This window comes from Elephas maximus, chromosome 10 (assembly GCF_024166365.1).
Source record: "Elephas maximus indicus isolate mEleMax1 chromosome 10, mEleMax1 primary haplotype, whole genome shotgun sequence".
Taxonomy (NCBI): domain Eukaryota; kingdom Metazoa; phylum Chordata; class Mammalia; order Proboscidea; family Elephantidae; genus Elephas; species Elephas maximus.
The window spans coordinates 110,249,269-110,276,410 of record NC_064828.1 but is presented as its reverse complement, the minus strand read 5'-3'; the positions used below and the strand labels follow the sequence as shown (position 1 = coordinate 110,276,410).

The 27,142-nt window shown below is 47.3% G+C and overlaps 1 protein-coding gene across 5 annotated transcripts in view; it reads left to right on the top strand.

Moving 5' to 3' along the window:
- Positions 1 to 27,142, top strand: part of TRAF3 (TNF receptor associated factor 3) — a 129,719-nt gene that overhangs the window by 88,683 nt on the left and 13,894 nt on the right. For 4 of the 5 annotated variants that reach the window (XM_049899657.1, XM_049899653.1, XM_049899654.1 and 1 more), the window contains 7 exons: positions 6,621 to 6,882; positions 8,712 to 8,763; positions 11,198 to 11,302; positions 12,990 to 13,157; positions 19,043 to 19,123; positions 21,956 to 22,030; positions 23,590 to 23,682. In XM_049899657.1, coding sequence (XP_049755614.1) covers positions 6,638 to 6,882; positions 8,712 to 8,763; positions 11,198 to 11,302; positions 12,990 to 13,157; positions 19,043 to 19,123; positions 21,956 to 22,030; positions 23,590 to 23,682 — 819 coding nt within the window. In that variant the 5' untranslated portion in view covers positions 6,621 to 6,637. The remainder of the gene's footprint in view (positions 1 to 6,620; positions 6,883 to 8,711; positions 8,764 to 11,197; positions 11,303 to 12,989; positions 13,158 to 19,042; positions 19,124 to 21,955; positions 22,031 to 23,589; positions 23,683 to 27,142) is intronic. The other variant, XM_049899658.1, reaches the window with a different exon arrangement.

The following is a 27,142-nucleotide window of genomic DNA, read 5'->3' as shown; positions in this document are numbered from 1 at the left end:
AGAGGACAACATACAGGGTATGACGTCATTTTTATGAAGTTCAAAAACAAGCAAAAGTGTATTGTGTACAAAGAAAAATATGTCTGATAGCATGAGAATTATAAAGACCAAGTTGATGCTGACGGTTCCTTTTGGGCAGAGGCAGGAGGTGGGGAGGGAAGGAACACACAGGTAGATGTTGACTATTCAGTGAGTTCTGGGGTTCATTTTGCTGTGCTTCATAACTTGCTTATATATTGCACATGACATTTTGTATGTATCAGATATCTCATAATACATTTTTGAACAGCAAGAAAGGACACCAGCCAGGGAGGTCTTAGAACCTACCTGCCTGTCCTCCCCGAAGCAGTGCTTTCTGTGCCAGAGCTTAGCTGAGTTGACCACTTGGGCAGGAGAGAGGCTGCTGTGTGGTGTGGAGAGTCCCCAGAAGTAAAGCCTCCTTTATCCCATATCATTTGTAAGGTCACTAAGTGCATACCGTCCTTTGCTGTTGAATGGCCTTGGCACCCTTGTCAGAAATCAGCTGAGCATGAATGGAAGGGTTTATTTCTGGACTCTCAATTCTATTCCATTGATTTGTGTATCTGTTGTGATGCCAGCGCCACACTGTCCTGATTATTTAGCTTTGTAATAAGTTTTGAAAGTAGGAAATCTGAGTCCTCCAACTTCATTCTTTTTAAAGATTGTCTTGTCCTTTCTGGGTCCCTTGCACTTCCATGTGAATTTTAGGATCAGTTTTTTTTTTTTTAATTGTTGAAAATATACAAATCAAAACATACACCAGTTCAATCATTTCTGCATGTACAATTCAGTGATGGTGACTACATTCTTCAACTTGTGCAACCGTCCTCATCCTCCTTTTCTGAATTGTTCCTCCTCGCAATTGATGTAAACTCACTGCCCCCTAAGCTTCGTATTTGACCTTTTAAATTGCTGTTGTCAATTTGAGGATCAGCTTATTAATTTGTCCAAAAACCAGGGATTTTGATAGGCATTGCACTGAGTCTGTAGATCAGTTTGGGGAGTATTGCTAGTTTATTAATGTTAAGTCTTCTGATCCATGAACATGGGATATCTTTCTATTTATTTAGCTCTTTAATTTCTTTCAACAATGCTTTGTTGTTTTCAGTATACAAGTCTTGCACTTCTTTTGTTAAATTTATTCCTAGATAGTCTTTTTTTGCTGATGTTGGCATTGTTGTCTTAATTTCATTTTCAGATTTTTCATTAGTAGTGTATAGAAATGCAATTGATTCTTAGAAATTGATCTTATATCCTGCAACCTTGCTGAACACATTTATTAGTTCAGCTAGCCTCTAGGCAGTTCCTTAGGATCTGAAATACAGTTTTACTTCTTCCTTTTTTTTTCTAGTCTGAATGCCTTTTATTTCTTTTTCTTGCCTAATTGCCAATAAGGGACTTTTTGAACAAAGGCGTTGAGCCATCAGATGAGCACACAGCCCTGTCCTTGTCAGACTTGCTGCCGCTGTTCAGCAGGAGGATAATTTTCCACGCTTACAGTGCTGCAGGGCATTCAGGGGAGCACGTGTATCTTCTCACTGATACCTGATAATGCTGTGAGAATTAGAGGTAGCACCGGCTTTTCAAATGAATTAAAAAGAAAAAAATAAAAGCACAGCTTGCAGAAGATAAAGGCTGTGCCCAAGGGTTCCAGTCAGGTCTGCTGGGCTGGCTTTCACACCCACACCAACAGATGCCCTGCCTTTGGCACCTCTCAGCCTGTCTGCATCGCATCTGTGATGACATCAGCTCTCCCCACCCCCCGAGACTTTGGTCCCCAGTTCCCCTGCGTCACCACCTGGCAGTGCTGTGTCTGCCACCCCTCCTTGTCTTCCTCGACGGAATTGGAATCACGCCCAAGTCCACCTCAGGAAGCCCCTGGGTCTCCCAAAAACAGAGGTGCTGTCTTCCTCTTCATAAGACCCACAGCCATTTGCAGCTCTAATAAAAAGCTCTAGGATGGTGCTTTTCACATTCTGCTGCTTGTTGTAGCTATTACCCTGGACAGTTTCTTGTTCTCCCCAGCATCCCGACTCCCTCAAAGACGCTTCAAGGCAGGGGCTGCCTCCATCATCCCTGTGTCCCCTGGAGTGCTGGTGCTGAGCCTCGTGCATCACAGTTGTCCAGTACATTTGTGGAAATAAAGTGCAGTTCAACCATGCTTTGCAGAATCCCCACTCAGAAGGAGTCTCACATGTACGTGGTGCAGAGGGCCTGGTGGGTGGCACCACTTGAGCCTTCATGGCTGAGCCCTGCAGACAGGCTCCATTAGGACGGTGTCCACAGAGCAGGCACCCCGCGATGCTCGCTGAACAGGGGAAACCACGGCAGGCCAAAAGTGCTCTCCAGAAAACACCATTAGGCCAAAAAAAAAGGTGGAAGCATCGGTCAAGAAATCAGATGACATATTGCATTGGGCAAATCTGCTGCAAAAGACCTCTTTAAAGTGTTAAAAAGCAAAGATGTCACCTTGAAGACTAAGGTGAGCCTGACCCAAGCCACGGTGTTTTCAATTGCCTCATATCATGCAAAAACTGGACAGTGAGTAAAGAAGACCAAAGAAGAATTGACTCCTTTGAAGTGTGGTGTTGGTGAAGAATATAGAATATACCATGGACTGCCAGAAGAATGATCAAATCTGTCTTGGAGGAAGTATGGCCAGAATGTTCCTTAGAAGCAAGGATTGTGAGACTGCGTCTCATATACTTCGGACGTGGTATAAGGAGGGACTAGCCCCTTGAGAAGGACATCGTGCTTGGTAGAGTAGAGGGTCAGCAAAAAAGAGGAAGAAGCCTCTCAATGAGATGGATTGACACAGTGGTTGCAACAGTGGGCTCAAGCATAAGGCGAGGACAGTGCAGGCCTGGGCAGTGTTTCATGTGGTTGTACATAGGGTCACTATGAGTTGGAACTGCCTCAGCGGCACCTAACAACAACAACATCATGTTTGAGTGACGTGGGCTTCTCTCCTATAAAATAAGGTTTGTCTGGTAGTTTGATAGGCATTGGAGGAAACACACTGATGGGCGTAACCTTTTGAGGAGGCAGTTTGGCAGCATTGATAATCTTTTTTTTTTCTTTTTCTTTCAATTTTATTTATTTTGTTGTTGTTATTTTATTGTACTCCTCATATATCTGTCCATAGCACCAGGTACCATGTGATTTCAGTTTTAGAACCGTACATTTTGAAGAATGTAAATAGCACAACTTAACCAAACCTACACCAGGCCATTCTGAACAGTTACTTTCTAATGCCCTTGTTTAGATAGTTTTTTAAATTGAGCTGTAATTCTCATACCATAAAATTCACCCTTTAAAGTGTACAGTTCAGTGGTTTTCAGGATGTTCACAAAGTTGTTCAGCCATCACTGTTATCTAATTCCAGAATATTTTTGTCACCCCCAGGCCCACCTGCACCCCCACAGCTGGCAGCTGCTACTTTCTGCCTGCGTGAATTTGCCTGTTCTGGACATTTCACATTTAGATCATTTTCTTACACTTCTTTCCTCCTCATTGTGAGTGTTAGGTGGTGATGGTCTGGCGTTCATGGTCTTCTACCTCAGCACCCAGGGCCCTTTTCCCTCCTTCCCTGAGGGACCATTGTCTTGTGAGCTCAGCCCAGGAACAGCAGTGCGTGGGCCAAGAACGGGCGCACTGAATGGGCTCTGAGCCCCGGTGTCCCATTCGCACAGATGCCACATGAGTGTCCAGCATCACGGGGTCAGCCCCAGGAGACCTGTCAGCTGTAGATTCTACTGCGCTGTTGGGACAGGGCTGCCACAGCCCTGCTTTGTCACCTTTGGCCTGCTTGTTTCTCTTCAGTATTCGGTAAAAACAAGTGGTCCAAAACAGCACTCTTTGCCGCTTATTTAGAGTAGGACATGTTACAGGTTCATCAACATCCATTCTTTATCGTGAGCTTGATCCTAGGTGAGTTCTCCCTTGTATTTGAAATAGGAATTCACCTCCCAGGAACAAGTGTTTCTCATCAGAAAACTATTGAGCACCACAGCTACCCAAGCACTATAGGATAAAATCATAAACTGAAGTTGTAAGTAGTCCATAATCTAAGCAGGGTGTGAAACTATAGGGTCAGGTCTAAAGAGCTGACATGTTCCCTGCTCCTGGAGTCAGCTCATCCTAGAAATACCGTGTGGTCTCAGTATCTCGGACCTCTGTTGCCATCTGTTTGTTTATCAACAAGCATTTGTTGAGCACCTTCTTTCCATCAGGCACCATTCTAGGGGCCTGGGGTTTGTCAGTCAAAGAAACAGAACTGGCACCTCAGGGCTTACCTCCCTCCCAAGGAGAGAGACAGTAAGTGCCTGTACAGGAGCAGGCCAGACGTGCTGTTGGAAAGAGCAGGGCAGGGCAGGGGGCAGGGAAAGTGGGGTAGGCCCAGTGGGCCTCCGTGAGAAGGGGGAGAGTCCAGCATGGGGGTCTGGGGAGTGCCTTCCAGAGGGGGGCAGCCACTGCAGAGGACAGCAGGAGGGGGCACAAGTCACCAGAGGCAGGTGGCTGGTGGGCCCTTTTCTCTGACACGAGGCCCCCCACCCAGTGCCTTTCCTGCCTAGCTAGCTGTTGGAGAGTATACGTAGCATCTTAATGAACATGATTCTGGTGGACAGGTTTGCAAGCAAAGGGTCATTGGCCTTTTGAGGTCATTTTGAAAACAGTTCGTGAATAGGTGAGTTTCAACAAGGCCCCCACTTTGGCGCAGTAACATTGTGTTTTATTAAAGCTCTCCCACGCACAGTGGAATACCGGCTCATTAATCTGTCGCCTGTCGCCCTATGTGAAACGTTGCTTCTTTCAGCCTCCTACAGAGAGAGGCAGGAAGAGGCAGTGCAGGGACAAGGATGGGAGGGAGTGGCTGGACACCCAGTCCCGAGGCCTGCCGTGCCCCCAGCCCTGGAGCGCTCACAGCTGAGCCTCACTGAGGAGGGCCAGGTGGATGCCCAGGACTCGTGAGCAGAGAGACCTTGGCCCTTAATTTTGGAAGTAGCAAAGATAGATGGATTGGTTCAGACCATAGTTTTGGAGGGACTCAGTGAGTTGAAAGAAAATCATTTGGCAGTTCAACAAGTGCGTTACCATTTCACATGAGAGAGAAGGTGGTGAGAACGAAGCAGGTGGTCAGAGTCCACATGAAAAAGTCCTGGCTGCAGCCCGTGGAGCCTGTGCCAGGCACCTGGGCAGCAGCTCTGCCCTGAGGCTACCGTGCCCCGACCCACCTTCACCACCCCTACAGTGCCCCTCCTTGCTGACCCAGGCATGTGTGCGCAGGGGCAGGGCCAGCTGGGGCTGATGACAGGACAGGGGGTGCAGCTGAGCCCCCGAGACTGTGCTGAGGCTGCCAGGCAGAGGGCTTGAGCAAGGGTGGGAGGAGCTGGGTGGAGGAGCAGCATCCGGTGCCCGAGTGGATCATGGCATTGTCCAGCATTCAGAATGTGTTCTTTTATTCTAAAACTGCATGCCAGTTGTAGAAAATCCAGAAAAGAAAAGTATAACAGAAAAGAGAAACCACCCTTTATCCCACCATCTGAAGGTGTTTAATTTATGCTTCAGATAAATGTTAATAAATATTTAGGATCATTCATCAGCTTATTGATGCATATGTATTCACGCATTTTGTAATTTTTATTAAAGCTAATGCTTCTGGCGAACATTATTCCTCTCCTTTATGTCCTTGTCTGTTTTCATTTGCTGGGTCTCGGGGTCTCGGCTGGCAGGGTCGCTCAGGCTAGGGTCCTTGTGGACTCGTTCTCAGAGCTGCAGACTCTGTCAGCGAAGAGGACTAGCAGAGGGCAGCAGCCACCCACTGAAACTAACTTGTAGCCGCCTGCGTGAGGAGAGCCGGCATGGTGGGACAGGAGACCCCGTCCACTCCGGCTCTGCTCTCTGCCAGCCTTGAGTCCCAGGCAGTCTCTGGTCAGTGACCCCTGAGCCTCCGCCTCCTCGTGGTACAGTGGAGGCCAGCTCCTGGTGTGTGCCCATCTGAGTATCGTCAGGAGAGGGTTCGAAAGCACCTGTGAGTCCGTGAGGCTCCTTTCCGAAGCCCTGTGCTTAGGTTAATGATATGAGGGTGACGAGGCCAGGGAGGGTGGGCGCAGCCATGCCATCTCCAGATCCGAGGAGCCCTGGGTGAACCGCGTGGTACCTGGAACCACATCTGGCGCAGTAGTCCTGTTTTCGGAACAAGAGGCCTCACAGGATGGCCGCTGCGTGTGCTGCTGCGCCCTGAGTCCCGAGATGAGGCTAACGGGGAAGTGCAGCTGGCTGAGGACAGCCGTTGCTTCAGCCAGCGTCGGGGAAGTGATGCGTGGACCTTGAAGTGATGGCAGCAGAGTAACCCCGCAATCTAGGGAATCTTGAAAATACAGTTCAAAACGGACATTTTAGAAGGTTTTTTAAATAGTCAAGTTAGCAGTCATGTTTCCAGAAAGAGAAAAGGGTAGAGTGTATCTGAGCACGTCTTGCTCCCATGATGTGTTAAAGCCGGGAGGGAGCCTTGCGTGTGATGTGTCACCTGAAGAAAGCTTTTCTCTCAGGCGAATGACGTGGTGGGACTTACTCACTTGTTGTGTTTCCTCCTGCAGAAGTTCTCTTTCCCAAAATGGAGCCCAGTAAAAAGATGGACCCCCCGGCCTCCCTGCAGACCAACCCCCCGCTGAAGCCGACTTCTGACCGCAGTGCTGGGGCAGCCGGGTTTGTCCCCGAGCAAGGGGGCTACAAGGAGAAGTTTGTGAAGACCGTGGAGGACAAGTACAAGTGCGAAAAGTGCCGCCTTGTCCTGTGCAACCCGAGACAGACGGAGTGTGGACACCGGTTCTGTGAGACCTGCATGGCTGCCCTGCTGAGGTGGGCCCCCAGCGGCCGCGCCCGCCATCCCTGTCTCCCTTGCCCACCTCTTTGCTCACTTATTTCTCTAAAAAAAAACCTAAAGATTGAAAGCTTTGAAGTGTGAATAAAATATTCAGAGCTCAACTTGTGAACTCTTTAGGAGAACTCAGTAGAAGCCCATGTGTAAGTTTACGGGGGGCTCTGTGGGCCCTGTGAGGAGGAGCTGGGCAAAGGGGAGGAAGAGGAAGGAGGCGGGGAGGGCTGAGGGTGCTCCTTGTCTGGCTCCCAGGCCCTCCTTTGCTCCCCACTTCCTCCTCTGCCTCTGTCCTTCAGGTGTCAGGGACCCCACTCAGCTGCTGCTCAGTCCCTTGGGCTAAGGATGTAAAAGATTTATAATGATTTCTTTTTTAATTGGTACAAGTTTCATACTACCAACCAGCCAGTTGCTGGGGCATCTGCTTTGACACACGGCATAGCGCAGAACCGCTCTCCACAGGGTTTCAGTGGCTTATTTTTCAGAAGTAGATCCCCATGCCTTTCTTCCAGGGTGGCTGTGAGTGGACTCGAACTTCCAACCTTTCAGGTAGCACCTGAGCAGATTAACCATTTGTACCACCCAGGCAGTCAGCTCCACCAAAACCAGACCTTGTGGCCTCAAGTCGATTCCAGTTCACAGCAACCCTATACAACAGAGTAGAGCTGCCCCACGGGGTTTCCAGGGAGCAGCTGGTGGATTCAGTCTGCCGACCTTTTGGTTAGCAGCTGAGCTCTTAACCACTACGCCACCAATGCTCTCGGCTCTGTACTCAGAACCCATTGCCATCAAGTCAATACCAACTCCTATCGACCCTATAGGACCAAGTAGAACTGGCCCATATGGTTTCCATGAAGCCGCCTGGTGGATTCAGACTGCCAACCTTTTGGTTAGCATCCTGGGCTCTTAACCACTATGCCACCAAGGTTTCCAGTTCCATACTAGTAGAGTCTAAATAAATGAGGTTTTATTTTAAAATAATTTCCTACCCCATGAGCCGTTGACACCCCTGCGTGGCTTCCAGGTCTTATGGAGCTGGCCCCACTCTGCTCACAGCCACACATACACACATGCTGCCCTCTGCTGCTTATGACCGGGCTGCCCATGCCCCACTTGGCCTCTTGGCGCTTATAGGCTGGACCATGGAGGTAGCAAGAGCTCACATCTCGTTTTTATTTCTAACCTATAGGAGGTGGATTCCAGGCACAGGGTGGGATGGGATGAGAACCAAGTCCAGACAGGCAGCTTGCGGGGAGAGGCAGTTGTGCCCTGACTCTGGGGACAGGAGTGATACAGGAGACTAGTGCTTTCTTTAAACAGGGTCAGTTTAAAATTCTCATATTGTTTATAGTCTGCGGAATTGCATTAGTGTTTAAATATGCAGTGAAGAAAATAGCTTGTGGGTAAAGTATTGGCTATTTTTAAAAAGCGAGATCACTCAGGACTCTCCCAGTGATGGACGAGTGCTGGCACTTAGGGCCCATCCGCAGATAGCTCGTTTTGGTTTCTGAAATAAAATTTCACTTTTAATTGAAGGGGCTTTCCAAGTGAGACTGAACTAAACTGTACTGATTACAAACTTCCTTTTGAAAAGTTACCTTTTTTGTTGTTTGTTATTGTTAATTCGGCCCTTTTCTCCTGGGGCTTCATGTTTAAACCAAATTCACTGTGGCCTGTTGAAGCTCTGGCTGCTGCTATAAGCTTCACATAGTGAATTTGACCATGAACTTAAGCTAAATAGTTTGATGTATCTGCTGAGTTCAAATGAGAGATGGGCTCATGCTCTAACAGGTTCATTGTGTTTTTCCCTCAGCTCCGCTAGTCCGAAGTGTACTGCGTGTCAAGAAAGCATCGTTAAAGATAAGGTACTCTGATATTTAAGAAATTACTCTGTTGTGTTTTAAGCTGGGTAATGGTCACACAGTCTGTGTTCTGTGCCCTGGCACTCTGACCCTTCGAGCCTGTGTCCTCAGCTGTAATGATAACACCACCTCGTAGACCTGCAGGCGGCTGTGGGAGGGCGGAGGAGTCTGGGTCACAGGAGTGCTGGGTTCACGCCTGGCCCTGGCAGTGCCCGTTGCCAGAGCCACTGCTGTCGCCTGGGTCTTTATCCCAGATCGCTTGTATTTGAATATTATACTAAGTTCTGCTGTCAAACGTGCTAATCTGAGGTATTTATTTGAATTTGCTCTTTCCCTGCCCCCCATGCGTATCTCAAAATCATTAGACGTGAGATTTCAGCGTTTTTCGTGCACGTGTGCATGTACACAGCACAGGTCCATACACACAACATGGGTATGCACACACATGCACACGTCCATGCACACACACATATAGACACACATGTAGTGTGCCCGTGTAAATATACACACATGCACACGTACACAGGTATATCACATGTGTATATCCACACGCATGCACACATGTACTGGCTGAAGCTCCTGGGTGTGACTGCAGACTCTCAGAGCAGGAGGGACCTTTCTAGCTTGCCCGCCCAGCGTCCCACCTGGGGCCCTAACCTCTGACAGGTGGTCATCCAGTGCTGCCAAACCCTGCCAGGCACACACTGAGTTTGAAACGACTCATTCTTAAAGTACTTAAAATGTCAATAAAGACGAGTGCTTCTGATATTTTGATTCATGACCGTAACAGATTTTTAAATGTAGGTCATTACACTTTGCAATCAAATCCTTGCTCTTGGCTTTTTCCAGCCACTTTGCAGACTGGCTTTGTCCGTCAGGACAGACCAGGTGGGCGTAACCAGGTGAGGGCATCTGATCTGACAGCTTAGGTTGGAACCGGTCAACTGTCCACGAACCTTTCCTTCTTTAGCATTTACCTGCAGATAAAGGTGTCAGTTACTCACAGAGAGGGAATTGTTCTGAAGGAAACAAGTCACTCACTTCTACTTAGTAGCATCTCAGCTTGTATGATCAAGAGAGAGCTGAAGCCATAGACTGAGATGCTTTTGTTTAGTATCCGTATTTTGTCACTCAGAAGTACTGTCCCCCTTCTTCAATGGCACTGACAGCTGAAGAGTGTTTCCTAGTTTTGTTGAGGAATTGTAATGAGATTGGCAGAAGCATGGATCCTTATGGGAAAGTATGGCTGTACCACTCCCAGGCCACCAAGTGGAGCAGGCTGCATGGGGGCCTAGGCTCCTCACCTATTAAAACAGAGCCAATATTCCAAGGTCCTTTTCAGTTCCAAGATGCTATACTTTTATTATTCTGGTGTTCTTATCCAATGTTTTTTATCCATAAGGTTAAATGCAAATAACTTAAAGAACATGATGGCATGAAAAGGAAGCACGTTTCTTACTGGTTAAAAATACCTGTTTTGTTGACTCTGGTACCTTAAATAATGACTCTTTTTAAAAAGTCATGTTTGTGAAGGATTAGATTCAACTCCAAATTAGTTTATCCTTAACTCTTAGCAGCCGTCGGTTCTATTTCTTTGCCTGTGGGGTTGAAATCCCTGTCTGGTACCATCCCTGTCCATTTCTCCTTTTGTCATAAAGTGTTAACAGGTGGGAGTTTCTTAGAAATGCCTGAGGACTAAGAGGTGTTGTTAGAAAGAGTAAGAGTAATTTTTTAGTACAAGTAGCAAATATGTTTTCTAAGGGAAAAATAAAATCAAATGAAGGCAAGAAAATTTTCTTTTTTAAAGTTGAACATTTTTATTATCAGATTAACCCCAGAGTTTTGTTTTTTCTTTTAATGGAATCCTGCCACCTTTTTTGGCAAAAAAAAGAGCAATAAGCAATATCACCTTAGCAGAGTGATTTAAAATAAATATTTTACAAACCACTCAAAAAAGGTCCTTTCCAGTAGCATCTGTGTTTCTCTGGCAAGCAGTCTATAAAGGACGCTGGGTTACAGCAGGCTGTTTCCCATCCTTGGCAAGGAAGTGCACTCCCCGTGCGTCTGTGGCCCCCTTCACGTGCTGGCATCTGTGGCCTGTGAACTCCACCCTCATGGACTCAGTGCTGCTCTGCCCTTGTCTTGAGATTATGCCAAAGGTAATCCAAAATGATCTTCAGTTATTCAGTGTAACTCATTTTCTTTTGGCTCATCTAATGAAAGGTGGTAGGTAAGGGTATATTCTCTAAATTGTACCTCTTACCTCATCCTTACCTTCATCCTCCTTGTAGCAATTAGGATGGTCCTCGGTGCTTCCTGAGGTCCACTTAAGAGCTGCTCTCCTGATTTTTTTAAAGTGGTTTTACCTTGTCCAAAGTAGCAGCATGTGGAGATTAAAAAATATTAATCCTCTAAAACAACTATCTTTCCATTTCAGGTGTTTAAGGACAATTGCTGTAAGAGAGAGATCCTAGCTCTTCAGATCTATTGTCGGAATGAAAGCCGGGGCTGTGCAGAACAGCTAACCCTGGGGCTTCTGCTGGTAGGTGCTGCTGTGGGTTTACGCTGTGAAACATGGGTCCCTGGGTCAGCCAACCAATGGGCATCTCATGTGGCATCTAAGACCACATGTACGCTAATCTTGCAAACCACCATATATGAAAGCAGTCAGAATTTCCTGGATATGAAATGGAACTTTTATGACATTATAATCTACCGTCATAAAGAACTGCCTCAATTCATGGGGGCTAAGAATCAGGATCAGCACAGAGCTGCTTCCTATGAGATGGAGGTCAGACATACCTCCACTCTCTAACTTCTTCACCATTTCTGACACCAGCCATTCCCCCCACAGCACTCTGTTTCTCTTCTGGTTTGATAATTAATTGCAGTGGCCCTGCAGAACTCACAAACTATACTTACAGTTAAGTGATTTATTAAGTAAGAGGCTACAACTGAGGATCAGAAGTACCTAGGTGAGGTCTAGAAGGCCACCTCGCGGTGAGAGCACATCCCTCCCTCCTTTAGTGCAGAGGAGTTTCCAATCAGGATAGCCCTCTTAGCTGTGCAAGCACACAGGCCTTCTTAGCCATGCACACCTCCCTGCCTTTGACCTCCCTGCCGTCAGCCCTTTCACTGCTAACTAACTGGCAGCACATAGTTAATGTAGCAGCTTGCTCAGCTGCCCCTCTTATAATAGCAGTTTTCTGCCACTACCACCAGCTCTGCTGTAGGGCCCCTTCTGGGCCTCTCACCACCTTCAGCATTAAAACTCTTAACCCATTTTACAGTTCTTCTCAGAGGTTCCTCTTTTTTTCTTTTTCTATTTTTTCTGAAACACCTCTGTGTAGTTAGCCACTTATGTAACCAAACTCCTTGTCCATTTCAAGTCATGGCACTCCCAGCAGGACCACCAACTGACCAATCCCCTCAGTACACCACAAGTCACTCAATCCTGTAGGGTGGATTTTCAAGCCACTATTTGCATAGCAAATTGACCAGTCCTTGCAGGGTACATAAAATAGACCAATCACAGGGCAGACTACAGCCCAGGGCCAGACAAAAAGTATCAGACCATCAAGTTGTTTACAGCTTACCCAGGAAATGTTGGTCAACCCAGCGAATTCTCTGTAACAAACACTCTGGGATAAAAAACAACCTGGGAACCCCCTCCCCAAATTGCTTCTTCAAATAATAGGGCAAAGGTAACTCTTCAGAGCTTAGGGGAAAAAAATCTCCCAACCGTTTCTCCAAAGAACTGAGACAAAAGGCCACATACAGGAACTCATTTTACCGTAGACATCATTGGCAGACGTGTCACCTGGTTTTAAACACCCCGCCCTGTTTAGAATAGAAAGAAATCTGAATTGAGTTTTAATTTCCAAAGACCCATTAAAGCTTGTTCTTTCTTTTTTATCACAAAATTCTGCATAACTTAGATCTCTTGATTAGTATCATATTTTACCCTGGAAGGATATTTGGGTTGGAATAACACAAAACCCAGGAGAAAGAGTTGACTGACTTCTTCAAAAGCAGTAGAGTTTGAGTAATCACTAAATAGCACATGAGATTCTGTGCCCCTTAATGCATTTTGTCACTCGCAGCCATGGAAAACTCATACAGCGGCAGATTAGAAATACTTCTGCCGGATTTAATTGCCTAGAAGTTAGACTCTGGTATTTCAGGGTGAGATTTTGCCAAGTAGGAACTTCGAATTTTCTGTCTTACAGGTACATTTAAAAAATGATTGCCAATTTGAAGAACTTCCATGTGTCCGTGCTGACTGCAAAGAAAAAGTATTGAGAAAAGACCTCTGTGACCACGTGGAAAAGGCCTGTAAATACCGCGAGGCCACGTGCAATCACTGTAAAAGCCAGGTTCCAATGATCACCTTGCAGGTGCAGTATCCTCTGTTCCACCTCTCCCCTGCCCCATTCAGATGTGAGTCTTCACAGAATATAGCTGTTGAAGCGACTGTTCTAACAGGAACAAAGAGAGAAGACGGGAGTAAAGAGCAGTTTTCATCTGCTCATTTCAGAGTTAAGCTTTATTTGTTTTGACTGTTTTGATTTATGTGACTAACATTTCCATTGCCTTGACTGAATACCATTCGAAAGTGTCAAACAAGTGAAGACTAACTACTCAAAAAATGTAGACTTCCAACTTGTCCCAGGAAATGGCCTGAAAATTCTGGTGGGCACTTGGTCCGTTTCAGCTCTGTGACCACCATCGCCTTCAGCAAGATGGTTTCCCGACACTAGTGAAGTTGGAAACCCTGTTGGTGTAGTGGTTAAGAGCTATGGCTGCCAACCAAAAGGCCAGCAGTCAATCCACCAGCCACTCCTTAGAGACCCTATGGGGCAGTTCTGCTCTGACCTATAGGGTAGCTACGAGTTGGAATCAACTGGATGGCAATGGGCAGTGAAGCGCAGCTGTCTTTCGTGGAGATAGATGGGAATTTACAACGTTTTCAAAACCTGGATTATCTTGGTGCAGTTATCTTGTACCCACGTTAGAATCAGAGCACTTCTGTGCAAATTAAAGCGAAAGCGGGATGTTGGGAGTGAGGGACAAACACTGAAAACAATCAGCTGCACTGGTGCAAGGACACTCAGATATCTTCCCACTCATTGAGCAGCTATTTATGGAGTACCTATTGCGTGCCAGGCACTGTTCTAGGAGCCAGGCTTTGCAGTGATACTTGGCTGCTGGTGGGAGGGGTAATTAGCACTTTAGCATTTACCTGCTGCTAAAGAGCTCTGTGACACAGAGAGATGGAATTGTATTTAAGCTAAACAAATCACTCAGCTTGACTTCCTAGTAGAAGAAATGACAAATAAATTACAAATTATGTTCCAAACAAATATATAGTGTCAGGTGATGCTAAGTGCTATGCAGAAAAATGAATCTCCATTGGGGGGGTACAGGGGGGTGATTTGGGGCCTCTCTGAGGCCATCAGGATGGGTACGTGAGCATCTCCGGGAAGAGCGCTCTGAGCAGAGGGGCAGCACGTGAGCACGCCACTCTGAGAGGGACATGGGCCTGCGTGTGTGCTTCAGGAGCAGCCCCTGGGGCTCCATGCACTGAGCAGAGGGGCAACACATGAACATGTCACTCCGAGAGGGACATGGGCCTGCGTGTGTGCTTCAGGAGCAGCCCCCGGGGCTCCATGCACTGAGCAGAGGGGCAGCATGTGAGTGCGCTGCTCTGAGAGGGATGTGGTCCTGCGTGTGTGCTTCAGGAGCAGCCCTCGGGGCTCCATGTACTGAGCGGAGGGGCAGCATGTGAGTGCGCTGCTCTGAGAGGGACGTGGGCCTGTGTGTGTGCTTCAGGAGCAGCCCTCAGGGCTCCATGTACTGAGCGGAGGGGCAGCATGTGAACATGTCACTCTGAGAGGGACACGGGCCTGCGTCTGCGCTTCAGGAGCAGCCCCCAGGGCTCCATGCACTGAGCAGAGGGGCAGAACATGAGTGCGCCACGCTGAGAGGGACGTGGGCCTGCGTGTGTGCTTCAGGAGCGGCCCCCGGGGCTCTGTGCGCTGAGCAGAGGCGAGGTGCCCAGGATGGTGGAGGGTGGCCTGGGCAGGGGGCGGGGGCGCTTCACGGCTCTGAGCAAGGGGGTGCGTCACCCTGGCAGGGTGGTAGGTAGGGAGACTGGGGGAGGATGAAAGCCAGGCAGGCCAGGCCTGATGCTGGGGGGTGAGGAGCAATTGTACCTAGCATCCATGGTGACCATAGAGCCAATTGGATTCACCGATGGCGTGAATATGGGGTACAGGAAACAGCAGAATTAACAATGACACACAGCATTATTAATAGGGCTTCTGGGTGACGGGGGTGCCCTACAAGAGGGGCCCGTGGAAGGTAGGAGGTTTGGGGGAAACTGAGAAGCCTGAAGCCAGGCACCAGTCATGTTAATAGATGGAGTGAGCAGGGAGGAGGGGATGAGGCCTAGGGTGCATAAACGCTTACAGAGCGTCCAGGGGGTTGTCCACCCCAGGAGGGGCCAGTAAGGCAGGCAGGGGCTGGACAGTGGGGTTGCAGAGGCAACGTCAGCATTTCCCAGAAGGCGGTGTGGCCAGCCAGGTGGGGACCAGTGGAGGTCATCAGCTGGAGGGACTCCAGCGCACAGCCAGGGAGTGAAGGCCACAGTGGCATGCCTGGTAGCCTGCGGGAACACTTAGGGACCAACACTGACAAAACCTTGTCTTTGCTTTTCTGTGTGAGGTGAGATATTCTCTCTGTAACCTTCGTGTTTACCAAACTTGGAATGGCTTTCCTGTCTTGGGACTTCTGTTGCATTGTGAAGTCTTTTTCCTCTATGGTATTGTAAACATTTCTATTTATTAAGAACTTCTAAGGACTGTGCCCTCCCCTTTGGCAAATAGCAATAGTATTTGCCATAATTAAGGAGCCCTGATGGCCCAGTAGTTAAGCGCTCTGCTGCTAATAGCTCGGCAGTTCGAACCCACCGGCTGCCCAATGGGAGAAAGATGTGGCAGTCTGCTTCCTTAAAGATAATGGCCTTGGAAACCCTACAGTGTAGTTCTATCCTGTGGGGTCGCTATGAGTCGGAATCGACTCAACCGCCTCGGGTTTGATTTTTGGTGTATTTACCATAATTGAATAATTCCTTCAGTAATTCAATTCGGGTGAATGACACACATACCCAGTGAACCGTATTCCAGACCTTAGAGTATTAGCGTATCACCCTCAGAGTTACACCTTGCTTCTTGCAAAAATCTGTTACCTTTATTTGCAGGATAGAATCCAGGAATAAATTTTCATTTGAGAAGGAATTGCAGAGTGTGTCAGTCAGAGACCACCTAAGTGGCTGATGCTGAGCACAGGACAAGGCTGTGAAGAGCCTGGCTTTAAAACACCCGCACGGCACTTGCGCCCACGAGACAGCCGCCGAGGGCCAATGGGCCCCAGACCCATGCTAGGGACACAAAAGAGAATGACTCATGGTCTCTCTCCTTTGGTGTACAACCCAGTGAGGGAGACAGCCAAATAAGCAACCAAGTACGCTGTAGTGTGGGAAATACTGCTGTTCGAATAAAGAGCCAGTAAGGAGGGACTGGTTCACATCATGTGACAGGGTCAAGGAAGACTTTAGTGGGGAGCGGGCTTTGATTTGGTCTGCATTTCAAATTCATCATCTAGAGAAGGAGAGAAAGGCACAACGGGTGTGAAGGCCCAGGAGGACAGCGAGTGTGGGGACCTGAGTTGTGTAAATAATAAACACTGTAGTGATGAAAAATATTTTGACTGTTCTAACGCCTTCAGCCCTGTGCTCCTTCTCAGCCTGCTGCTGTAAGTGTAATGAGCATGTGTCTGAGCCCACGTCTGCGCACGTCCCTCGCCTGACCTGATGGCCCTGACGCTGACAGAGCAGTTGCACGATCACACTTTCACATGCCAGGGAAGGTTCTGGAATTTTCCCTGGGCCACCCAGCCCATCAGGGGTGTGATTTGACTCCCTAGTCTTTCTGTTCTCTCAGATCTGACTCACTTGCTTAGTCTAACTCAGGGAGGCATGGTACCCTACAAAAAAAAATCCATTGCCATGGAGTCAATCCTGACTCATAGTGACCCTATAGGGCAGAGTAGAACTGCCCCATAGGGTTTCTAAGGGGTGGCTGGTAGATTCAATTGCCAGCCTTTTTTTTTTCAGACATCAGCAAATTTATTGATAACTTCATTTCTCTGTATGGTTTCTCTTAGATCTTTTTTTTTTTAATTTTGATTTAGGTGAAAGTTTATGGTTCAAGCTAATTTCTCATACAAAAATTTATGCACATATTGTTTTGTGACATTAGTTGCAATCCCCACACTGTTCCATCCTGGGTTTCCTGTGTCCAGTCTACCAGTTCCCATCCCTTGCTGCCTTCTCATCCTGCCTCCAGACAGGAGCCGCCCATTTGGTCTCATGTATCTCATTGAACTAAATACACTCAGATGTATAATTTTTTTTTGTAGTCCTGTCTAATCTTTGTCTGAAGAAATAGTTTCAGGAATAGTTTCAGTTCCGGGTTAACAGAGCGTCCCAGGGCCATAGTTTTGGGGGTTCTTTCAGCCTCTGTCAGACCATTAAGTCTGATCTTCTTATATGAATTTGAGTTCTGCTCCACCCTTTTCTCCTGCTCCATCTAGGAGTCTCTGTTGTGTTCCCCGTCAGGGTGGTCATTGGTGGTAGCTGGGTACCATCTACTTCTTCTGGTCTCAGGGTGGTGGAGTCTCTGGTTTATGTGGTCCTTTAGTCTCTTAAGCTAATATTTTCCTTGTTTCTTCAGTTTTCTTCATTCTCCTTTGCTCCAAAGGGGATGGGACCACTTGACACATCTTAGATGACCACTCGCAAGCGTTTAAGACCCCAGGCATCACTCACCAAAGTGGAATTCAGAACGTTTTCTTAATAAACTTTGTTAGGCCTGTTGACCTAGGTGTCCCCTGAAACTGTGGTCCCCAGGCCCCAGCCCCAGCTACTCTGTCCCTCAGAGTGTTTGGATGTGTCCAGGAAACTTCTTAGCTTTTGCTTTAGTCCTCAAACTGCCGACCTTTTCGTTAGCAGGCAAACGCTTAACCACTGTGCCACCAGGGACCCTCTTGAGACCCCAGGACATGCTTATTTTCCTACATTTTCTAGGTCTCGTAGCCTGTCCAAGATACCACATTATCAATACAGTGGACGTTGATAAAGCATTGAGCCTCTGGCCCACTGCGGTTCATGTGAGGATTGCCTTCCGGTATTGAAGCTGTGGTATGAACATTCCATCAGCTTTTGCAAGTCTTTTTTTTTTTTTTTTTTGATTTATAAGTTAGCATGTCAGGGGGAAACAAAATCCCTTCTTGTGCGTTTAATCTAGAAATTATTGAATTTAAAAAAAAAAAAAACCAAACCCATTGCCATCGAGTCAATTGTGACTCATAGCGACCCTATAGGACAGAGTAGAACTGCCCCATAGAGTTTCCAAGGAGTGCCTAGTGGATTCAACCTGCCACCCTCTTGGTTAGCAGCTGTAGCACTTAACCACTACGCCACCAGGGTTCCCAGAAATTATTGAATAGCAGTGTCTTTAAACGGTTGTATCGATTTGTGAGAAATCAGAATTGCAAAGACCATTTTATGGGCAAATGTACGCGTGGTGGTGGGAGTATATATAGGAGAACAGCCTGGGCAATGTTTTATTACATTAAGCGTTGACATGCTGCATTCATTAGCAGCCCCTCACCTGAATGTGTAAGAGAAACCGTTGCGCATGCCTGCCTGGCATCGTGTTCCAGCGTGACCAGAACTGCAGAATCTAGAAACGGCTCAAACGTCCATCGCAGGCAGATGACAGATAAGCTGTGGTAGGCTCACCCCGTGTACTGTGATGCAGCAACGACAGTACGTCACTGCACAACCGTGAAACGTGTTGTGCGTCAGTGAAAATGAAGGAGCCATAGCTATATGCCAGCCGTGGGTCACTCCGAGAAGCAAAATAACGAGCCAGGTCACAGAAGACTCATGTAGCAGAGTTCCATTTCAACAAGATTAAAAACAATCAAAACAAAATATTTTAATTGGTGCCCATATGCCTGTAATGAAACTATTCTTTTTTGAAAAGGAAAGAGGGTAGAGACGCGGCATTCAGGATTGTGGTTTTAGTGGCTGCTGCTCAGAGCGATGACAGCGCGCAGAGCGTTTGCTTTGGGTCCGTGTGGGGGCGTGGGGTGGGGGGCTGAAGGAGGTCTGGGTGTGTTCGCACAGTAACCCCGCCCCTTCCCTCCTCCACAGAAACACGAGGACACTGAGTGCCCCTGCGTGGTGGTCTCCTGTCCCCATAAGTGTAGCGTCCAGACACTTCTGAGGAGCGAGGTAAGAGCCGTGGGCCACTCCAGGGCGTGAGGGCTTTGGGATGAGCGTGCCCCGAGAGTCCACTCCCCCATCGCTGAGGTCTGCTGTTGTTACAGATCCTCACAGTAGTACCTGTAGCAGAAAGGAAAACCTCAGGCTAGTTTTTGCAAGTCAGAAATTTCAGAAACAAACACTTAAAGCTACAAAGGGGTAAATTCAGTGCAAAAAATATTTCCAAGGATAAATAATCCACAATGACAGCAAAGGTGACAGTTTTTTACAGGAAAATTTAAAAAAGCAATTGAAGTCTATGAAATATGGGATTATTACAGGATTATCTCAAGAAAATAAGTGAATTTAGAGATACTCCAGAGCAGTCAGGGTGAGCGCAGGGGCAGGGAGGTGCTGGGCCAAGGCCCCGCCCCAGGCTGACTCTCGCACCTCCCTCTGCTTCATGTGATCAGGACACATTCAGATGGAAAAGCTCCAGGGAGTCTTTTTGCCCCCAATCCTGACCTGGTGTCTTGTGCAGGCATGCCTTTTGGTTGCCATGACAGAAACCATGACACCCTCATGGGCCCGGTGGTGTGTGGTGCCCCTGGTCTCCAGGTAGTCCCTTAGCCTTTGGCGATAGGGTCTGAAGGGCCCCAGTATTTTCCAACAGGCCTGAATTCTGCCTGGATATCAGGGGATGGGTCAGTCCAGCCTCCTGTCCCCAGCTGAGTGAGAAGGCCTGTGTGGCATAGGGCCAGGGCACAGATGGGGAGCCCTCCCAGATGCTGATGTGGATAGGTGAGCCGGGCCCCCCTGTTATGGCAGCCTCCAGCCCCCAGCACCATCCACATGGACTTTAAACCACGGCCGTGAACAGTTCCTCCATCAGTTCACATATAAAGAGACTGTGCTCTTAAAGTAGTTCCAGTAATTTAGACACTTCCCTAAGTTTTTACTCAGTCGGGGTTATCTCAATTAGGGGCAAAAGCTGCTTCCGTTTTGTCTCAAGTTATTTTTATTAAACAATCTTTAAATCTACATTTATCTTGGGTTTCTGGTGGAGGTGCTGTGGGGCTGTAGTTTATTCTCACCTCTGTTCAGAAGCTCTTATAAATTTCACAGGGCTCTGAGGGTAATGGTATAATAAAGCCAATTTCGGAAAAGTACAACCCTGAACTTAAAGGTACCCCAGAACAACCAAACCCATTGCCAGCGAGTCGATTCAGACTCATAGCGACCTTATAGGACACGGTAGAACGGCCCCATAGGGTTTCTCAAGAGCGGCTGGGTGGATTCAAACTGCTCATCTTTTGGTTGGCAGCCGAGTTCTTAACCATTGCACCACCAGGGCTCTGAAGGTAAAGCAGTACACTGAAAATAACATCTATCAGCTCAGCTTGTCCCTGATTTTAGCATTAGACTTGCTGGATTCCTGATTGTATGCGTTACCTGTGGCCACTTGAGACCAGCCTTTGGGCCTTCCTCACGGTGCCCCTGGTGTCCCCCAGGCTGCTAGATCCTCAGCCATCCTGGTTTTGCCTGCTCAGCGGCCTTCCAAGAAGGCTATTCTCAGCCTCGGGCCGATGGGTGACACCAGGCTGTTGCCACGCGTCTGCTCTCTCTTAACTGTGGAAACAGGGCGAGAGGTCGGCACAGTGCTGCTTCCCTCTGCGCCACACACAGACCAGGGCAGGCCCAACCCTGTCCTGTGGACCTAGGAGATGCGGAAGCTAGTGGCCCCCTCCTGAGTGGCCACTCTGGTCCATGTACACCTCATGCTCAGAAAAACACGCCACAGGAGCCGCAGCCCAGCTCCCAGCATGGGGCCTGAGGTTGGCATATAAAGGTCTCTCCCTGGAGGCTCCTAATGAGAATTTCTTCAGTAAGGGAAGGGACTCCTTTTAAATTGTGTCAGCCTAGTGCATAGACTGGAGCCCTGGTGGCACACTGGTTAAGAGCTCGGCTGCTAACCAAAAGATCAGCAGTTCAAATCCACCAGCCACTCCTTGGAAACCCTATGGGGCAGTTCTACTCTGTCCTATAGGGTTGCTATGAGTCGGAATGAACTCAGCGGCAACCGGTTTGGTTTTTGGGTTAGCACATAAGCAAAGTCTTTAAATATTGTCATTCCAACCCCCTTTTCTCCCAAGGAGCGTTGTAAGTGGTTTTGTTTGCTGATGCACCAACATCAGACTGAGTGAGGGCTTTCCTTGAAAGACAAGATTTCTTCCCCCGGTTCTTCCTATCAATTAGAGGTGCAGTCTTGAGATGCGCATCATTAGAAGGACCTTAGAGGGCTTTAAAGTCTCAGTGAATCTATGACCAGACAGAGGGGGAAGGTGTTTCCCGAGAAGGAAGACCTCCCCGCAGCTATCTCTAGTACTAAGAGTAACGGCACCTTGTGTAAGCTCGCTTTTAAAATATATTTCTTTTGTGTACTGTTTATTAGATGTGTGACCCAGTTGCATCCTGAATGCTTTATATTTTTTGTGTTTCATGCAATTTTTGTTTATAGTCTATAAATGTGCATTTCAGTTTGCGTTTTTGTTTTGTTTTTTTTTTTTTTAACTTTTTAAAATTCTGGCACTGTAGACAGCAGGTCAAATTTTGAACAATTTGTTCTAAAGAAACAGGGAAGTTTGAGAAACGTTACAGTAAATGTATTTCTGTATACAGTGTATGTGTGTATACACGTGGCTGTACTGCCTGCGAGTCTAGGGAGCAGGTAATAGATGCACACCTGTAGCTGATTAGCACCCTTCTGAACAGTGCAGCCCCGATGCGATCTGTGCCCTTAATATGTTTGAACATGTTCGTGCAAACGTTCGTGCCACAACTCACGTCTCTTTCCCGTTGCAGTTGAGTGCACACTTGTCAGAGTGTGTCAATGCCCCCAGCACCTGTAGTTTTAAGCGTTATGGCTGCGTTTTTCAGGTCAGTATCCGACATTTGTCCTTCCGGTCACTGGCATTCTGCAATGAGAGAAAGTTATCATATTACCATGTTAACATGCAGGTTCTAGACTCTTCCAGTCTTTGTCATGAAATGGAGATGCCCAGGGCACAGGTGGCGCTTGCTTCCTCTGCCTGTGACGTTCTGAGTCTGCAAGTGGACCCCTCTGCCGAGGGGCAGGTCAGCTTGCTGACATCAGAAGAGCTCCATCTGAGACCAGCAATGATAGTTTGGGGGTTTCTAGAAAAATTGTTATGGAAAATTTATGTGATTTGAATAGAAGTAAACACCAAGCCGGACACAGCTCAGCAGTGTGCGCATCACGACACATCCACCAGGGTCACATGCATGTGTGTGCTAAGTGCGTCTCGTGGACGTGCCTGTCATGACAGGCCAGACCAGCCACCTCTCCCGGGACGGGGGCAGGGAGGGACGTCGGCTCCTGCCACACATGTAGCGTGAGAAACCCGTCTCCGGTTGTTTTGTTTGTTCCTTTTTTTTTTTTTTTTTTTAATACATCTGAGATTGCTAGAGAATTTGAACTGAGTTTCCATTTAAATGTTTATCTTAAACTGTCAGAGGGAAGTATATGTTACAAGTGAAGTATTTTATATCTAATTTTATGTATTAGCAGTACATTGTTATGAGATCCCTGTAAAGCTGTTGGCGTTTCACTGTTCTCTTAGAAAATAGAAAGCTTCAGAGTGACAGTAGCCTTCCCTTTTGCTTTGGTCTGTAATGAGACTGGGCCTTTGCCGCTGTCAACGTCTGGTGTAGCATCATCCGTTCTCTTTGTGTACGTGTATATATATGTTCATACACGGCGACACTTGTGTCAACATATATATACACGGATAGTCCATGTACAGAGTATATGTTTTGGAGATCATTAAAATGTTTTCTGCGGCTTCTTAATTTTCCACTACCAAAACAAATTATATTTTCATACCGATCATTTCCTCAAACACAGGAGGCACCATTTCGTGTGTTATTCCTGATTCTGAAAATGGTCTACATCTTATGTACTCTGTAGATACGCTGTGTTTGTACGTAACTAAGTAGACTTAGAAGGCCGAGGAACAGTGCGTCTCCTGATAGTGTGTTTGAGCTGACAGATTAGTGTTCTAGTAAATTACCGTAAATCCTGATTGGATTGCATCTTGCTTTCGTAGCAGTATGTGGGTGTAACTCTGATACCTAAACGTTTTCCGTTCAAAATTTTAATGAAAAAATCATATTAAAGGAACAAAAGTGATAGGAGTTTAAACTGTAGCTTCTTGGCATTCCAAGCGTGAGCGGTGAATTGACAGAAGGTACTGCCAGCGTGAGGGCTGAGGATTACGGTGGCAGACCTGCAGAGCGCTTCGCCGCTCGTGCTGCTGGGTGCTGTCGCCTGCTCGCCTGCATGCAGTAGACCAGGTAGCCACGACTGCGGATAAGTGTCCCCTTCGCGGGTAGAGAGAGTTTTAGAGTCATTGTTGGTCTTTCTGTGCTTCTGGTGGCGTGAATTGGCTTAATGCTTCGCCTCTTTGTTCTCGCAGGGAACAAACCAGCAGATTAAGGCACACGAGGCCAGCTCTGCAGTGCAGCACGTGAACTTACTGAAGGAATGGAGCAATTCTCTGGAGAAGAAGGTACACCTCCCTTCTCTCTGTTTCTCTACACACACACGCACACAGGCACACACACACACAGCTTGTTGCTGTTGACTCCCACTCAGGGTGACTCCATGAGTGTCAGAACAGACCTGTGCTCCACGGGGTTTTCAGTAGCAGATTTTCAAAAGTAGAACACCAGGCCTTTCTCCCGGGGTGCCGCTGGGTGGACTCAAACTGCCAACCTTTCTGTGTATATATACACCAAAATTTTATTTATTTGTTTATTTATGTATAATCCAAACCCAAACCCGTTGCCGTCGAGTCGATTCCAACTCGTAGCGACCCTATAGGACAGAGTAGAACCGCCTGATAGAGTTTCCAAGGAGCGCCTGGCAGATTCGAACTGCAGACTCTTTGGTTAGCAGCCGTAGCACTTAGCCACTGTGCCACCAGGGTTTCATATATATATACACATGAAACAGCGACTTCAAATTGTTTAAAAGAGGAAAAGTTTTTTTATCATTATGGTTTTTAGATAAAAGAAGCAGTATCAAAAGACTGTCAAAAAGTAAATTCCCCTTGTGTGATCTTGAGCTTATAAATGAAGGCATTTCGTTTTTATCTGTGCGTTCTTTTTTGTTTTAATTGCCCAAGCAAGCAAGTGTACAGAACTTTTTCATCATGGTGTAGTCATGTTAGCATTGACCTAGAACAAGATTTTCAAACTTAAGCCCCGCCCCCACCCCCCAGGTCTGCTTTTGTGAATAGAGTTTTCCTGGCTCACAGCCCCGCCCACCCTGTCTGTTTTGTGAGCAAGAGTTTCTCTGGAGCTCAGCCACGCTCATTCACTCCCACGCCCACCACGGCGGCAGAGTTGAGTAGTTGCGACACAGACCTTATGACCCGTAGAGCACAAAATATTTACTATCTGGCTTTTATCTGGAAGATGACCGGTGTTAAGTGCCTGTCAGCTCTTTGTCTTTTGTAAGAGACAAGTAGGAAGAGCATTTCCTGTCACTAGTCTTTCCTGTTGCTTTTCCAGGCTGCTGCTCTGCGGAAGTTCGGTGCGCTGAGCAGACCACTTTACAGACAGACTTCCTTTCCTCAGACTTGTTCGCACAGAGGTCTTAACTGTGGGCGCTGGGAAGTCAGCCGCAGGCTCCTTCCCATTGTAGTGCTTCTTCCCAGTGGAGTCTATTCTGTGATGTTCCAGCTTTTTCATGCACAAAAAGTCGAAAATCTCTAAGAACTGATAGAGAAGAAGCAGTTGTTACAGCATCTCCTGTCGGGGTTTATTTATAGAAATACAAACAATTCAGTGTGCAACAAACAAGTATTGAGAACTTGCGGTGTGGAAGACCCAGTGCTGGTAGGGACTGGGGGAGCTGACTAAGATGAGCCCGAGCCTTCGGTGGCGTGAACGTTTGAGTTTTCTCAAGATTTGTAAAGATTTTGAAGGTCTCGTTTTGAGATTTAAATCCAGGCAATTCAAAATTTAAACGCACTTGAAAGAGGCAAGCCTTGTAGGCATCCAAATCAAAATATTTAATCAAAGGATTTTCATCAAATCTGACATGAAATAGTTTTTTAGTATAAATGCTTAAACTTGAGAAGGATGAAAAAATTGGTTGTTTTATGTACATACCCAAGTGGAGCAAAAGACGACTTTTTTTGACAGTAAAATAAACTTAGCGTTAGATGAGTCATCAGGATTTTCTAACAGTGTGCATCTCAGGATTAGCTGAGTTCAGTTAGGGTTTACATGTAACCTTTTTTTCCCTCTTTTTAAAGAACATCTTGTTTTTCCTTTTAAAAATCATAGGCATAGATCTCAGGGCTTTTTGTCGCTCTTCGGTGGTGTGTTTCTCATTTGAAAGAACCATCTTTCCACATTAAGAATTAGCCCTACTAGTTACATGCTGGTTAGCAGGTTGAGGTCTGGCCACCCGGTGGGCGATTGTGGGCAGAGCTGCCCCAGTCGTCCTCTAGGGCCAAGGCCCCGTGGGCATCTCTTCCGGCTGGTTGTCCATTGGGTTATGTGCATCTCCTTACTTCCTGTTTTGTGTTTTTTCCCATTCAAAGTGAATGACTGGCATCATTAGAAACCCCAGGACACCAGTATACGAGGGTAGCTTGCCTTACACACGTCTACACTGGGTTCTTGCTCTGTGAGTACCACCATGTACTTAAACTCACACCGGCCAAGCCATGGTGGAAATGGTCAGAGTGTGGGCAAGAGAATGTTGGGATACAGTGACTTCATGATGTTGGAAAGGCTGGCCCTCTTGGGTATTGCTCAAGGATCCATCTCTGGTGTTGTCCGTCAGCATGTGGTCCCCACGTGGGCGTCAGGACCAACTCAGCTCTGCGTGTGCTGGTTTATGTTCACGAGAACGTCTGTTCCCCCACTGGGCCCGCAGAAGGACTGGGCCAGGATGGAGAAGCTTATGCGTCCTAACGTGGAGATGTGTTTCTCATTACAGAATTATTAAGCTGGACTTTCTTAGGTTATTTTGCTCATCTGCAGTAGAATATTTGAGTTGGCTTAGAACGACTGATCATAACATTTATGGTTAAACTAAAGGAAACTGTATTATGAAATCTTGATTGAAAAATGCCCATCTTAAAGGATAAGTCAAAGGGAAATGGAGAGTGCCCACACCAAAAGGGCTGGGTGAGAGAATTGCCCCAGTGAGGAGGGTCTCAGGGGAAAGCCAGGCGTCTTGTTCCCCTCTGCTGTGCGGAGGTGACACTGCATCCTGGAGACACCTGCCAGGTAGACTTCCCTGTGTGTGAGATGTCTGCCTCACAGACAAGACGAGTGGGAGCAAGCCCTCGGCACCCAGGAGCCATGCTCTCTGGCTCAAATAGTCCCCAAAGAAGAGAAGACCCGAGAGTCAGCATGGCACGCAGTGTGCTCATCCCCGCGAGGTGCTCTGCTCATTCCCAACTACCTCATTAATTGCTAAAAAAATGGCCGATGTTTTGGGAGATATGACTAAGATTTTCATAAAAGGGGTTGGCCTACGTGGTGCCTGCCCTGTATGGATGTGAGACTCGAGTCTAGGAATTCTGTCCGTCTTTGACAGAATGTCGTGGTGCTACATACACTGCTTCTGGGTTAGTGCAAGTCGATCACTTGTTGATGGACATTTGAGACATTATCTTTTAGGTAAGGAACTAATTTTCCTAAATAAAGTCCTAGGGAAGTGAGTCATATTTTGCCCATGAGACCTTGCAAGTTTCACATTCCTTCGTAAGCACGTTTCGTTTTTTAAAATAAAACAGAATGCCACGCACCCAGAGTGCTTCCTGCCTTAGTGAATTGTGTCACATATGGAAAGCGCCCGTCTTTAGGCTGGGTTGTTCTTGAGACAGAATACAACAGGCATCAGTTCTTGCCCACAGCAGTTTTGTCCTGAGATGCCCCGAGGCTGTCACCTGCCCCCTGAGGTTGGTAGTCAGGCCCCGGTGACCCCAGGGGAGTTCGCGTTAG